At 33.5% G+C, this 15656-nt stretch overlaps 1 protein-coding gene across 1 annotated transcript in view; it reads left to right on the top strand.

Moving 5' to 3' along the window:
* The window catches only part of LOC136033035 (glypican-5-like), a 141403-nt gene extending 135426 nt beyond the window's left edge, over positions 1 to 5977 (top strand). Inside the window, exon 9 of the mRNA XM_065713600.1 lies at positions 1019 to 5977. Coding sequence (XP_065569672.1) covers positions 1019 to 1149 — 131 coding nt within the window. The 3' untranslated portion in view covers positions 1150 to 5977. The remainder of the gene's footprint in view (positions 1 to 1018) is intronic.
* The last annotated feature ends 9679 nt before the right edge of the window (positions 5978 to 15656 follow it).

Here is a 15656-nt window from a genome sequence, read left to right on the forward strand (position 1 = left end):
AACACCTTTTTTACAAAATCAAACGCGGTGTCCGGAGAAACATGATTATTTTTTAGTTCATACATGATATTAATAGACGAAATAAATTGTCGCATTGATTCATAATCGGCTTTAGCATAATCATGCCGATAAAACTCAAAACCTCTCTGTTGAGCATCAATATTCATAATAATAATTAATGTGTATTGTAAATTATATTAATGTATTAAATTATACAAATAATTAAATTAATAAATTAAATAAATTAATTATGTATTGTATTTATATTAATTAATTATATAATTAAATTATATTAATTATATTATATTAATTATATTATATTATACACATATTAATGTGTAACTGTAAAAATCGAGGGAACTCGAGTTTATGAAATATGACGGAGAGTGATTTTTAATAATGAAAGCAAGTGTCTCTCTTTCAGTTAGTTCAATAGTTCTCCTTTTCTTGAAATTTCAGCTAAACTTTTCAATCTAACAAAATGCAGTATATTTTGTAGTGAATAATTTTGGAGCCATGAGCTTGCCTGTAGGCTATAGAAGTTGGAAAATACGGGAAATTTAACGTCATGATAACTACCTATAACCGGCTGTTATGTATTTTCTCCTTTTGTGGCTGTTATTCGGGATATTTTTAAATAGGAAATAAACTATTTCACAATTACTTTTCTTTTAATCCAACGAGTATGTATAACTCTAAAGAGTGAGAACAGGTGGTAGACTATCATCACCATCTAGCGTTTAGTGGCACTTGACATTTTCCCACTGTAATAAAAATAATTCATTTAATTTATGTAGTTTTGGAAATTAGTGCGGTAATAAATTTCTGATCTCAGTCCGTGACGGAAAAATGATTAGAAAGCTTAAAAAATGCCAATTATTACCAAACGCTAGATGGCGTCGAGTGTCTTTTTTGCCGACACTAGATTCCAGTTACCACTCATATAAGTTACCCGTACTCTTTGTTTTTAGCCTTATAATTGCCCAATTGACTTTTTCCCAATCTTTTTTTCTTCTAGGTGGTGCTCAAGGAGGTGATTTCAGTTTCGAAACAACAACAAAAAAAGTATCGAGTGGCACTGTGTCTGTGTTGAGCCTCGTTTTATTGTACGTTTGTCTAATGACGACCAAACCCTATAATTTACTGTGAAAATGAGATCAAGTTTATTTCTGTTCGCTTGAATGAAAAAAGAGAGTCTATATGAGTTTTTATGTGCCATAAGATAGTAGTCTCATTTTGATGGTTTTACTTGGTATTTTATGCTAAAAAATTCAAATATCTCTTTTAAATACTCAGCTGTATGGTTTTGTTTAGTAAAAGCATTAATCGCTGCAAGGCTTTCAACGAAGAAGAAAAAGAAAAATTAAAAATTGTCGATCACAATTCGGCAATAAACTTCGTGAGATTAGTTGGTTGTGTAACTAAACGAAATTTAACTAATTGACATCTTTAAGTGAGTGCTAAATATGAAGCAAAAATCTTAAAGTGATAAATATAATGGTAATTGTATATTGGTAAATATATTGGTAATTAATGGTAAATATATATGGTAATTATACAATTAATAGATAAAATGCAATATGAAAAAAATACAATATACAATGTGATAATAAATGTTGGAAATAAATTCTAGTGATGTAACGTCACAAACTACAATGAAGTTCAAGTTTTATCGATGCATAATTATAATTTAACAGACTTTTCATTTAACGAGTTTGCATCTTATTAAATAAGTCTTAATAATCATATTATTGTACAAGTATGGTAAATTTTATGCTAATCTGTACCTGTCTTTTCAGTCAAATGCTGTAAAAAAAGGAGGGAAGAACTCTTTTTTAGATAGGATTTTTACACTATTTTTCATGTTTTGCGAATTGGAAACAGCAGAAAACTTAATTTCCAATCTATATGAATTTAAGACAGAAATAGAAGTTCTGTTGGTCTTATTATCGAACTTAATCACAGTGCCCGGTTTTAATGTGGAAGAAAAATATTGTATTTTTTAATGAATGTTGCCAGGTCGTTTATCTAGTAGGTGGTAAAATCATTGCATATGAGCGGCTGTGAAAGGCTGTGCTGTATAATTTGTGTTCACTGACTGTGCAAAGCCCCGTCTTAATTGGTATAACCAGACTCATAAGGAGTCTATAGATTAGGGAGCTTATACATAAATCGTGGAAAGTAGATTTCATTCTGTCATCGTAGATGTTTAAGGCAATTGAATAAGACCCCGCGTTTGTTTTTCTTTCTCTAACTCAAAATAACCCATTCTGAATCAGAAACTATTTCAGTACTAAGATGAAAAAGGAAAATATAACGGTATTCTCGATGCCGTAACCAGGGGGGTACGGGGTTCAAAACCCTCTTCCCCCTCCCCCCAAGAAATATTTGGGTCGATTCTTAAATATTTAGCAAAAATATATACAAACAAATTTTGATACGTTTTTAAAGTTTTTTAAACCTTTCTCCCCTTCCCCCAAAAATCCCCCCTAAACAAAAATTGTGTACGCACGCGCCTTTGTGTGTTCTACATTAGCAATATTAGCGCTATTAGTTTTATCTTCGCTGCTGCTCAATTAAGGCAATTACTCAGTTAAGACAATCAATTATGTTACTCAATTAAGACAAGCACTTGTACCAATTAAAGTGGGGCTTAAACCCAATCATTTTATTTGTTATCAGATGAAACGAGAATGCTATAATTTTGTTCGGTATTACTTCATGATGATAATTCTTTTTTTTTTTAGATTATTTATTGGCAATTATTTGTGCCAAATTGTGAACTAAAACTCATTTAGTTGTTAATTAAATTGTCTTAAAAACTCACCCAAACAAAATATGGATATTATTAACTACACAATTTTTTGAACTAATTAATAGGGTTTTATCTTAATTTCCTTTTTTCTTTTGGTGTAAGTTATTAAATGACATGTCATTTTGTTGTATATTTATTTTACTTCCTTTTCTTTTGTTTCCAACTTAAACTTTGCAAAGCACTGAGAAACTTAACTGATGAAAAGTGACTTGTAAATATTCTGCTAATCTAGTTGAATATAAAGACCAGCCATTCTCTATGATTTTGTTTTCGAAAACAGTAATACGATTTTAATGTATGTTTTGGACCATGAACTTGTTAGGCCCACAATAATTATTCCTTTTAGCCTTAGATGTAAGCGGTCCAATAATTTCGTCATTTTATATAGGGTAAGACTAAGCAATTTTGTTAGATAAAGGGGTGGCACGTTTAGATTCTGTTGTGACCACTTAATTTGAAACCCAAATGGGAAGTTCAATTTTTGGCTTGTTTGTATTATTTGAAATGGACAAATTTTTGACTATATTGTTGAAAGACTATGAAATTGCCCGGCATGCCCATGCGAATATTCAGGAGTTTCGCTCAGAGAGGGGGGGGGGCTGTTGTAAAAAATAACTTTAAAAATGCAACAAAAATTGTCTGTATGCATTTTGTTACGTTTTTAAAAGACGGACAAATATTTCAGAGGGTTCCAACCTTGAAACCCTCGCCCCCCTGGATACGGCTTTGGGCATGCCCTTGGCATTTTACTGCTTTTGCTGTTATTCCTTCTGTTTTAGATTCTTACAAATGCCTAAAGTAGTGTTTGTGTTTAACGTTTCTCAGATGTCTACTGTTTGACTAGAAAACACTTTTGAATTTTAAAGCTCGTAAATGATTTTCTGTTGCTTTGTACAATTACGTTGTTACATGTCTAAACAACGTTGTATATACAACGTTGTATGTAACGTTGTATAAACAACGTTGTAAATTTTACGTTGTTAAATTTAAAGGAATTCTAAAAAAAAAACTACAGAAAAGCAATGATATTGTGAAAAACAGATCTACTGTCCTAAAACTAAACAATTTTGTAATTTCTAGTTTAAGAAATGTTTAAGTATAAGGAATGAGAATTCTGTAGTTTTAGATGCTATTGTGGTTGTTTCTACCTGTATAATTTTTTTTTCTTTCGTAAGAATTTGTAGTCATCCCACAAGGTGTCAGATGTTAGTTTGGAATGTATCATAGTTATTAGACGTGTAAGTGCACCACCAGGTTAGTACTGTTGGAAATGACTTCCCTTTAAATCTTAAATGAAACACTAGCTTTGCCAACACGTCTTTAGGGTTGCCTCGAGAGAGTTAGTTAGGGTAGCAACGAGGCAATTGAGTCTCGTCGCTGTTAAGCCTAAAGGTTGTCTTTGAAATTTTTTAACATCTGACTTATTTTTCAAAAATGATTCGAAAAGCTATTCTCTAATGCTGACTCAGTTGGGCAACACAGGTTGGGGAAATCCATACTGGATAAAGAATACATTGCCTTTATTAACCTTCTTTTGAGAATGGCTTAGTTGTAGAAAAAGGATTTTTCAATTATCCGAGAGCCGTAGATGGGCCAGCTATGATTTTTCTTCCCCCTGCCACGATGTTTGAGAATCCGCAGAAATTTCAGGTTGCCTTTTAGCAGCACTTTTGCAGTTGCCTATTTTTAGGCTATTCACTTACAGTAGCCTATTCAACACTATATTTCGAAAAAATTGTTTTGAATGTTGACTCTCTGTATTTTTTGTTGCGGCCGTTTGTGACTGGTGAATCATATGCTTTCTATGAATTGGTCGTCATTGATCACAGTGGCTTCCAATAACCAGGCCTTAAGGTGAGTTATTTTGTCCCACTGGGATAAAGAAGCTTAAGGTTCTTCAAGATCTCTTGGTGAATCATCAACCCATTGGTGATGAATCATATTTTCTATGATAGGAAAACCATCGATGATTTCTCCATGAGCAAATAATAAGGACGTTTGAATGATATTTGAGCCGGAATTTCTTGTGATCCAGTTTGACAACTTTTTCACGACCACTCCTGTCTCTTCTGGGTCAACTTGTAATATCAATGAGGGTTTTCTTACTTCCATGGTCAAAAGTGCATTAAACCAATTGTTGCTTAGGACAAAGTCCCCACTTCTGACACCTTGTGTATATTCATGTTTTATTTGCTCATAAACACAAATATAATAATCGTAGAAATAATGCTAAATTACGGTAGATGGATTTCTGAAATGAAACCACCAAATTTAACAGTAGGCTTATATTTTGAGCAATAATTATAGATATTTGGAAGACACTGAGCTGCTTTTAGAGCCCTGCTCCTATCTTGTTCTTCTAAAAAGGCATAACGCGGTTCTGGCATAACGCGGTTAACCAATTTTAACAGTAGGCTTATATTTTGAGCAATAATTATAGATATTTGAAAGCCACTGAGCTTTTAGAGCGCTGCTCCTATCTTGTTCTTCTAAAAAGGCATAACGCGGTTCTGCATGCACACCCTGTATAATCGATTGACAGTGACTTTTTACATACATCAGATGCAGTTTTTCATGATGCGTCGTCTGGTGACAACAAAATCTCTGATACTTACATGCCAAAAACAAGATAAACACACCTGGTAAAATCTCTTAATAAATTTTATATCATAGATATAAATTACTCGCAATATTTCTGATAAAATCCCGTTTCAGAAAAAAACTTTTGTCTGAGTCATGTGGAATTATTTGGTATTCTTATCTAAAAAATTGCACCATCAAACCAGTTTTTATCGTCTCATGAACAATTTCATTTCTCCATTATACGAGATTTGCCCAGAGCAGCCCGACAAGTGAGGCTGAAATAAGGAAATTTTGAGTCTCTCCAAGTCTGAACCGCCAAGTCTTCAAGTCTTGGCGTCAAATTGTGATAATAATTATTAGGACGTTGTGATATGTTGTATTTTTGTGAGGATGCTATACGTATTCTGTATTTTATTGAATCTTGTTATAATTTTCTTAACATGTAAAGTATTCGTTAAGTTTCATTACTGCTAAGCAGTCTGGGATTTATTGTCATCATTGCTATTTAGGAAATTTTTTCTTCGCTGTTTTAACTTTTCTTTTTAGATTATTTCTCACTAATAAATTAAATTTCGCTGATTTATTTAATAGTTTTGAAAAAAAGAACGCAGTAGTATTTACTTTACATATTGGTTGTGTATAAAAATATTATCCAAATACTGTTTACTTTTTCTACCCCTTTTATGTAGCCCTTCAAACCGACAAGTTATGGTATTATCTTCTGAACAATAGCGGCTTAGCTGTACCGATTTTTCTCTTCTTCATTTTTTTTTTTTGTGTGTGAAAACTGAATTTTCTTAAATATGTTTATATTGAGTTAGAAAGAGCTAAAAGTATTAAAATACCAAATATGGAATAGATAGTGGATTATAAGCTTGGTATATTTTTTTCTTCAGTCCAACCTTACTTGTGGACTGACACTTCAAAGTATTCGAAAATTTGGTTGTTAAAGACCAAAGAAATTTGGTTGTTACCTTGCTAAATTCGACTCTTTACTATATAAGAAAGGTATATAAGCTTATACAGTCGACTCTCGATCATTTGAAACTCAAAGGACCATAAGAAAAGTTCAAATTACCGAGATGTTCGAAGTAACAAGAAATCAAATAATCAAGAAGGAGCAAGAAAAAAAGTCAAATAAACAAGTGTTTTATTGAAAATGCATGACACATATATGAACATAAATACATATTAATTCGTTCATTCAACTTCTTAATCACAATTTTATATGGACTATGTTAAAACCATCTCGGGAAAAGGTTATATTGTAGAGGAGCCTACGTTTTTTTTGTTTTTTTTTGTTTTTTTTTTTTTATGGATCTAGATCCATTTTACATCGTTCAATTTCATTTTCAATGATGATGAGAGCTGTAAAGAGATTATCTGTGCTGTTCTGAGATTGTTTCTGTTCTGAGAGCGTAAGATGTTGATGAATAATCTTGCCAGGTTAATGTGACTGGAGTAAGTGTTTCTTCTTTTTCATCCTCGTCCTCCGCGTCTGGAATAGTCAAAAATTTGGCATTGGTTAAAGCACCATGGGGCAGCAGTTCCAGTATCCATGTGAACTAAATCGTCAAATGTAAACTTACCACAGTTTGGTAGAAGTAACCAATTTTCGTCTATTATGATGAATCCCGTTAAATATCATGACTCTGACAACCGTGCGAAGTTTTCTGTTTCCTTAGTAATCCCTCTGTTTTTGGATTAGTTATGTTGGGGGGTAGAGCTGACATTTTTCTAGGCTTTAACAGTCGGAAGTATAGAGGTCAAAAATGTTATTTTCACATTCTCACTTTTATCAATGATGTCCAGCGGAATTTAAATATTTTTACTGAATATTGCCAAGCCGGATGCCTTCTTCACAAATTCAAATTATTGAGGTGTTTCTTGTTCACTTCATCAAATGTTTTTCAAGGAACCGCATAAAAATTTCTAAAAATCGTGAGATTCAAAGTATTGAGTGTCAAATTATCGGGAGTCGACAGTATAAGGTACTATATAAGCTCATGTAAACTATTAAGCTAATATAAAAAGACTAAGAATAACAAACATGCACGAAAAAATGAGTGTGGTGATTTTAATACAAGGCAGTAATGGGTATGTTTAACCGGATAGGTTGAAACTTTTTTTTTATGTTTCCTTTTCCGTACAGTAAACGTTTTGAATTAAAACTATATTTCATTTCTTATTTTTTTTTATATATATTTTAATATGGCAAGTTACTTTCAAATATTAATACTTGAGCAGAGAGGGACAGAATACGATGACAGCTAAGAAAGGGGTGCTCCAAATGACCCCTCTGCTTAATTTCCACTCACAGTGGAAAGAAAAATCTCTGATGCCTTCCAGAGTCAAAGCGTGAGAGGAGGAGCTGATAAGGATTTTTTCTGATAAGGAGCAGAGATGTCGATCACAAATATTATGGAGAGTTATGGGATTTGTGTATTTTTAATTTTTCTCATTAATAGCACTAAAAAGATTATTTTCAATGAAAATACCTAAGAGTATTTTTCCAAATATAGGGGGAGGAAATTAACCGCCCCTCAACTCACGTGCATAAGAAGGAGGAATCTTTTGAATTCAGGATCAAGGAAAGAAGGGATCATTTTGTTCGAAGTCTAATCCATAAGGAGAAATTCAATTGGTGATTCGCTGCTCCAACCGTTACTAACAATTTTCTAGTATTCAAACTTGTATTCTATTTGTATTCCTAACTTATGTTCCTAGCATTCAAACTTGTATTCCAAACTCGTATTCTATTTGGAAGAATTCAAAATCTGCCTTCTTTCTTTTCAGTTTTATGTTAATGATTTCACATTCCATAATGTGATTTGGCTTATCATTTTTATATGATCCTAATATGCTAGATTTGCCTCTCACTCAAATCTAGTTAATCAAATCTAGTTAATGCTAGATTTGCCTCTCACTCAATCGGACTATCTGTCGTGGCTATTTATACAATTAGCCATGGCTTGATGCCAACAAGTATTCGATTTGAATCGAAGCTATTTCTTTTAAGATTTTGATACCTCACTTTGATAACCCCACACTACAAGAATGCACTCTAGAATAAAGGCACATATGCGAGGGATAGTTTCACGTATGTGCCATCGCTATTAGTCCCATCTAAAGATTCATACAAATCCCTTACAATGTATTGGCGCATTTGCCAAGTCGTTTTTCAGTTGCTGCTTCAACCTCCAAAAAAAGATGGGTCTATTAACGTTCCTCGAATACTTGCTTAAAAATACAATTTTCCGTGCTTTCTATCTCCCCTCCACCACGTGAGCAATTCTTCGATTCTCCAGAGAATTTAACCTGTCCGCTCTTAACTAAGCATCTGATTTGAAGTGATTGATTTAAATCTTTTTGTCTGATTAAATCATCTTGGCGCTGATTAAATCATCGTCAAGCACTATTGCTTGATTTAAGTCATTTAATAATCCTTGAGAATATAATATAGATTAATAATTTTGTTAGGGTTTACTATGGAACTAGGCAAGGTAAATAAAAAAGTATATAAAGACAAGAGAAAATGTATTAACTTGAACATTTTTTAAGTGGTTCGACCTCTGGGGGTTGGATCAAAGAAAGGACAGTAATTTTAATAAAGTAGGAGCTAGTCAGGATTTCTCGTCGAATTTTAGTTTTCGTTGAAATTACGTAATGGTAAGACTTTTTACTAAAATGTTAGCGTTGTATGTAGCAATTTGAAAGTATATTGCAAAGATTTTTCTTTATTAAATGTTTTTGAAGAGCTTTTATGATTTTCAGATTTTATGCCAATAAAGGATCAGTACTAATTTACATTCGTGTTTGAAATTTCGAGGCTGTAGGATATACATATATATATATATATATATATATATATATATATATATATATATATATATATATATATATATATATATATATATATATATATATATATATATATATATATATATATATATATATATATATATATATAGTTATTTGTTTGTCTGTTGACTGACGTCATGTTTGTCGACTGACGAATTTCAGGAAATTGGTATCCTGGAATTGTCTGGCCTAGAAAACGACCTATATATGTTAGAAGCTTGAGAAAATTCTTTACAAAGCCTCAATTTTTTAGAAAAAAAGATTCATATGAGTGACGTTATTTATACACATCAGTGTTGCAATGATAAAGCTATTATATAAATTAAATAAAAAAAAAACAAGTTTTTTTAACGGAAAGTAAGGAGCGACATTAAAGCTTAAAACGAACAGAAATTACTTCGTATATGAAAGGGGCTGCTTCCTCATCACCGCTCCGCTCTTTATGCTAAAGTTTGACTCTTTCTCTTAACTCTACTTTTTAAAACAGTAAAAAACTTTAGCGTAAAGAGCGGGGCGTTGATGGGTATAAACTTGATTATACTTATATATTTAAAATCAGCATTAAAATGCGATTCCTTTGATGTAGCTATTGATATCAAAATTCCATTTTTTAGCGTTTTGGTTACTATTGAGCCAGGTCGCTCCTTACTGCAGTTCGTTACTGCATTGTTATGTAGCTATTTATATGTAGCTATTGGTATCAAAATTCCATTTTTTAGCGTTTTGGTTACTATTGAGCCAGGTCGCTCCTTACTGCAGTTCGTTACTGCATTGTTATGTAGCTATTTATATGTAGCTATTGATATCAAAATTCCATTTTTTAGCGTTTTGGTTACTATTGAGCCAGGTCGCTCCTTACTGCAATTCGTTACTGCATTGTTATGTAGCTATTTATATGTAGCTATTGATATCAAAATTCCATTTTTTAGCGTTTTGGTTACTATTGAACCAGGTTGCTCCTTACTGCAGTACGTTACCACGAAGTGTTTGAATACAAAAAATTTATGGCATCTCATCAAAAATTATGATTTTTGAATTGAAACCAGAGACATACCTGAAAATTTTTTAAAAGAAGTTTTATTTTCTATTACGTTAATTCCTCTTATAGGATAAAAAGAGAGATACCACAGAATAAACACCAGTAAACTTACAGCTTTCAACGCAACAAAAAACTTAATGAAATTGAATTACGGGAATTACATCTATGACGCATGAAACGTTACAAAAGCAACACGGCTCAACATAAAATACCAAGTGCAATTAGTATATTTAAAAAAGATGTTTCAAGTAGTTTTATAATGCCTAGAAGAGAAATTAACAGCTGTTTACCTCTGAAGAGGTAAACTGATCAATCTGAGATCAATAATAATATCAATCTGATAATCTGATCAGATTAATATCTGAATAATAAGATTAATATCTAATGAATAATAAGATCAATCTGAGGTAAACGGCTCCAGATTTTTTTTTTTTGAAAAATTGGGGTTTTCTGGCCTAAATAAAACATTCTGTACAGATCAGAAGTTTGATAATATCTGTCTGAAGCCTCAATTTGTCAAAACAAAGTATTCATGTGAGTGACCCCATTTTCATATACATCAGTAGTGCAATAACGTCATGTGCCAGCAAATAACGTAATGTGAGTGACCCCATTTTCATATACATCAGTAGTGCAATAACGTCATCTGCCAGCAAATAACGTCATGTGAGTGACCCCATTTTCATATACATCAGTAGTGCAATAACGTCATGAGCCAACAAAATTTTCAATTGAACTTAAACGAACATTAAATTTTTTTTCTGTTCTCAGCTTTAAATCTCTAAAGCTATTATGTAAACTGCAAAGATATATATGGTGTCACGTCAAAAAAATTAATTGAAACTAGAGAAATACCTGAAAATTTTAAAAGAAGTTTTATATTCTATGAGGTTAAATCTGCTTATAGCATAAAGAGACATAAAACATGCCGAGTGCCGGGGCCTTGCTTCAAAATCGGCCATATAGTCTTTTTTATTCTTAAAACTGGCAAATTGACTCTTCTAGCCGCAAGAGCAATCTAAATAAGTCAAAACTATAAAAGAAGAATTTATGTTTTTCCAAAGGTGACTGTATCGAATATGCGTTGAATCGTCATGACATCAAGAAAAGGCTGAAATTGTCTGCGGTTAGAAGACAAGCGACAATAAAAGTCCATAAATAGAAGCACTCCAGATCGAAATGCCCATAATGGGCATGCATCGATCAAGATCGAATGCCCATGGGCATCATAATGCCCATATGCAGAAGCCTGCCGCTCGCCGATTGTTGGGGCCTGGCGACTTTAAAGCATAAAAAGAAAGATGCTACTGAATGAACACAAGTAAGCTAAAAAGGCTCAAAACATCAGTATTGCACTGATGTCGTATGCCAACATAATTTTGAATTGAACTTAAAAGCATCTTAATTTTTTTTTTTAATAAATGTTATTTTACATTGTAAAATGTTATTTTACAATGTTATAAATGATTTTCGGGTCTGAAATGTTGTACTTTGCCACAGCCGGGATTGAACCCGCAAACCTATGAACAAGAGGCACACTGTCATCATCCGTATTGTGGCAAATTATTTAATTACTTGACTTTTCCACGAAACTCTGGCAAGTGTCCTGTGGTGACGCAGTGGATTTGACCTTAGCTTGGTAATACGGGACCCAGAGATCGAATTACGCTGCAGGAATGCACTGCAGGGCCGACGGAGGGACCTTAGTAGTCAAGAAGCGTCGTTAATTCATAAATAAATAAATAACTCTGGCAAGATACAACATTCCAAACCCAATAATCAAACGAACCATTTAATTTGTTCAGGCTGTTGTCTTGGTCTTATCACATTTGGTAGTTTAGATGGTTCCATAGAATCATCATTAGTAACAACTGGAAATTTTTTTTAGGGGGGTCTTCCAACAGGCATTATATAACTGGTTGCTTTGAAAATTGTATACTTACTGGTTTTTATTCTGTTATATCTTTCTTTTTATGCAATAACCTAATAAAAATAAAACTTCTTTTAAAATTTCAGGTATTTCTCATGTTTCAATTAAAAAAAATATATTTCTTAATGAAGCACCATACCTATTTTTGCAGTTTACATAATAGCTTCAGATGTTCGGAACTGAAAACTAAAATAAAATAACAGTCATTTAAAAAAATTTTCTTTTTAAGATACTTTTAAGTTAAATTCAAAATTACGTTTTTGAATGCGCCGTTTTTGGTACGCCACCAGGCCTACCTTTCCTACACTTGTGCTGGTAAGTCTGTTATTGCAAAAGTTCATGTAAAATTTTTATTCTGCAACAAAAGGGGATATGTGTCCGAGCAATACATAGTTATCAGCTTAGTGTGATGATGTATCTCAGAATGAACGCAAATTATAGATTAATTTTGATCTTCCTATGCTTCTTGTCATTTTTTTTAATAACCCCGAATAGCTAGAGAATTCTGACGACAAAAATGCACTTTTTCAGACTTCAGGCACACTGCCATCCCTCTCCCCAACAGTAAAATATTATGCTTGTAATGCATATAGTTATAATAAGTGTAAAATGAATAAAACTAGTTAATGTAAACTTTTAATAAACGTCTATAGTATCCGTTTATATTGTTAAAGCAAAGTGCATCCTTAGGGTAGAATGTGCCCTATCCTAAAACTGCCACCTGGGAAATTGGGAGCCTTTATGTGGGGCTTTCTGACAATGTTAAATTGAAAGGCTCTCTCAGAATTGTCTATTGACCGCTGCTATCCTCTTTGTGGTAAACTGTTAATTTTTGACACGAAAAGGCAGAAAGAACTAATTTGCTGGGCCACAATATTTTTTGATTATTTAATAAAAACACAGGAGTTTTTAGTTCCTCTTGGCAAAAAAACAACAAAACTTTGTGTTTATGCAAATAGGGTTTGAAACTTCTGTAGATTTTTCTGATGCTCTTCTTTGATGGCCTAATTTTGTCAAATCGACAACTTTATTCGTTTTTTGCACTCTTACTTAAATCAGACAAATTTTCTGAGGGTCGTACATTTGATGTGTATTTTTAGTGTATGAATTTCCTGTATTCTCATCAACATAAAACTGTGCATATTCCTATAAACATTCTTTATTTTGAGTCTCAGTTATTCATAGAGCGAGAAACTCCTTACTTAAAGTTTCTGAAAAAGTATTGAAATTGCCAAGGACAGTGTGTGGTATGAGAACATGCGTAATAGTAATGGTAATGATAGTTGTGTCACTGGCAACAGTATAAGCATTTACAAGAAGAAGCTGCAAAAGAAGGACTACAGGTCAACTGGAACAAAACCAAAATTATAGTCGTCGATCCTCCGTCTAGCATTCCCAGCCTTCCTATGGCCCTGAACCAAAAAACTACTGTCAACGTGGTTCTGCAGTTCACGTACTTGGGCTCTGTCATTGATGCTGACAGCTCTCCTCTCCCTGAACTACAAGCAAGAATAGCAAAGGCATCGGGAATCACGAGAAGGTTAAATCGTCACCTATGGCAGAGATCAAGTATTAGTCGAAACATGATGCTGCGAATCTTCAACACCCTGGTTATGTCTGTAATTCTTTGTGGAACTGAAACCTGTCCGGCCACAATCACAGCTCTCAAGACCGTATACATGTTCCAGACGAAAAGTCTTAGAAGAAAGAAGGCCTGAAATGATTCGACTTCGTCAGCAACGAAAAGTTACTACAGACAACGCAGGAGACGCTGCTTTCCGTCCAAAATGTGGAGCACACTCTACGATGGTACGGTCATCTCTTTAGAATACCATCACACCTACATGCGAAAATCGTGCTGGGCTTTAACCCCACCGAAGCCGGTTGGAAACAACCCCACGTAAGACCAAAACACCGATGGTCCGATAGTCTTTTAAAATACTTTAAGCTGGCAAACATCGATGTCCACGACGCACCAGCGTTAGCTCCTGATCGCACCAGTTGGAGGAAGCTGACATCACTCTCTACACTTAGCCACGCCCGGTAGGAGACATAAGTCAAATAAAGTCATTGGCAACAGTCACAGCCGCAGTTGTGACCAGACTAGGAGTTGTAGTAGATACAATTAGTCGTAGTCAAAGTCAGAGTCAGAAACATTTTGAAATTTGTACGACCCCCTTCCTTTTCATGTGAAATGGCAATGAGAAAAATAACAAGTAAATAATAATCCAGTGACTCTTTACATAACGTCTGAGCATTGCCTCTTAATTTCTTTTTTTTGAAAACACTTGAATTGAATATTTGTTCATCATTTATTATCAAAAGCCAATTATTGGTTTATAACATGATGTCTTTTTCCTTTTATGGTCATTACGACAGTCGGGGTGCAAATAGTATCTCCAGATTTAGTTCAACTTCTTCTTCAACACTCTGTGAAAGTGTCAACTGAATGTTGCCTAAGCTGTTCACGAAATAATGCACATATACAATTGTTACAGCTTGAGTGAATGTAGTTTCTTTTGATTTAGCGTCAGCTTAATATGCTTAGTTGTCCATGAGCTGTTTCTCATACGCTGTTGTTACATCCTCGATACAGAGAGTAGGTTCAAACCTTCACTCGGCATTCCATGATAGTTTTAAATTAATGCCCCTAACCGTTCCTGAGATATTACAAATCAACCATTTTGATAACCTGGACGTAAATAATGTTACTTGAAGTTTGAATTTCTTCTCGATCTACTTAAGAGTCTTAACATGATACCCTTAGCCATTCTTTAAGTATTGTCGAAACACAATCTGGATATGCAAAGCGTCTTTCAGTTTCGTCACCCTCAAAGATCCCTGAAAATTTCAATTTAGTATCCTTAGTCATTCCCAAAGTAATCCAAATAAGCCATTTGATGGTCTGGATGCACACATTGCCTTTTTAATTTTGTTTTAAGCCCCCCTCGATTTGCCATGATAATTTCAATTTAATAACCTTAGCGTTTTTAAGATGTTACTGACACACCATTTTGATAATTTGGATGTATGAAGCATCTTTCGATTTAGTTCGAACTTAAAAAAAAAAATTAGCTGAAAGTAAGGAGCAACATTAAAACTGAAAACAGCCAGAAATTATTCCGTGTATGAAGTGGTTGCCCTCTGCTCAATAGCTTGCTCTTTACGTTAAAGCTTTTAGAAGTTAAAAAAATCTTCTATTTTAATTAAATGGCCCTTGCGTTTCAGGAGCCGTTCTCAAAAAATTAGGACAAACATTCAAACTTTAGCATAAAAAGCAAGATATTAAGGAGGGGCAGCCCTTTCATATACGGAATAATTTCTGTTCGTTTTGAGTTTTAATGTTGCTCCTTACTTTCAACTAAACACATTTTTTTACATAATGCTGGTAAATTGGGCTCAGCCTCAATTAAATCCCCTCCCCATAG

The sequence above is a fragment of the Artemia franciscana genome, chromosome 1, assembly GCF_032884065.1.
Source record: "Artemia franciscana chromosome 1, ASM3288406v1, whole genome shotgun sequence".
Taxonomy (NCBI): domain Eukaryota; kingdom Metazoa; phylum Arthropoda; class Branchiopoda; order Anostraca; family Artemiidae; genus Artemia; species Artemia franciscana.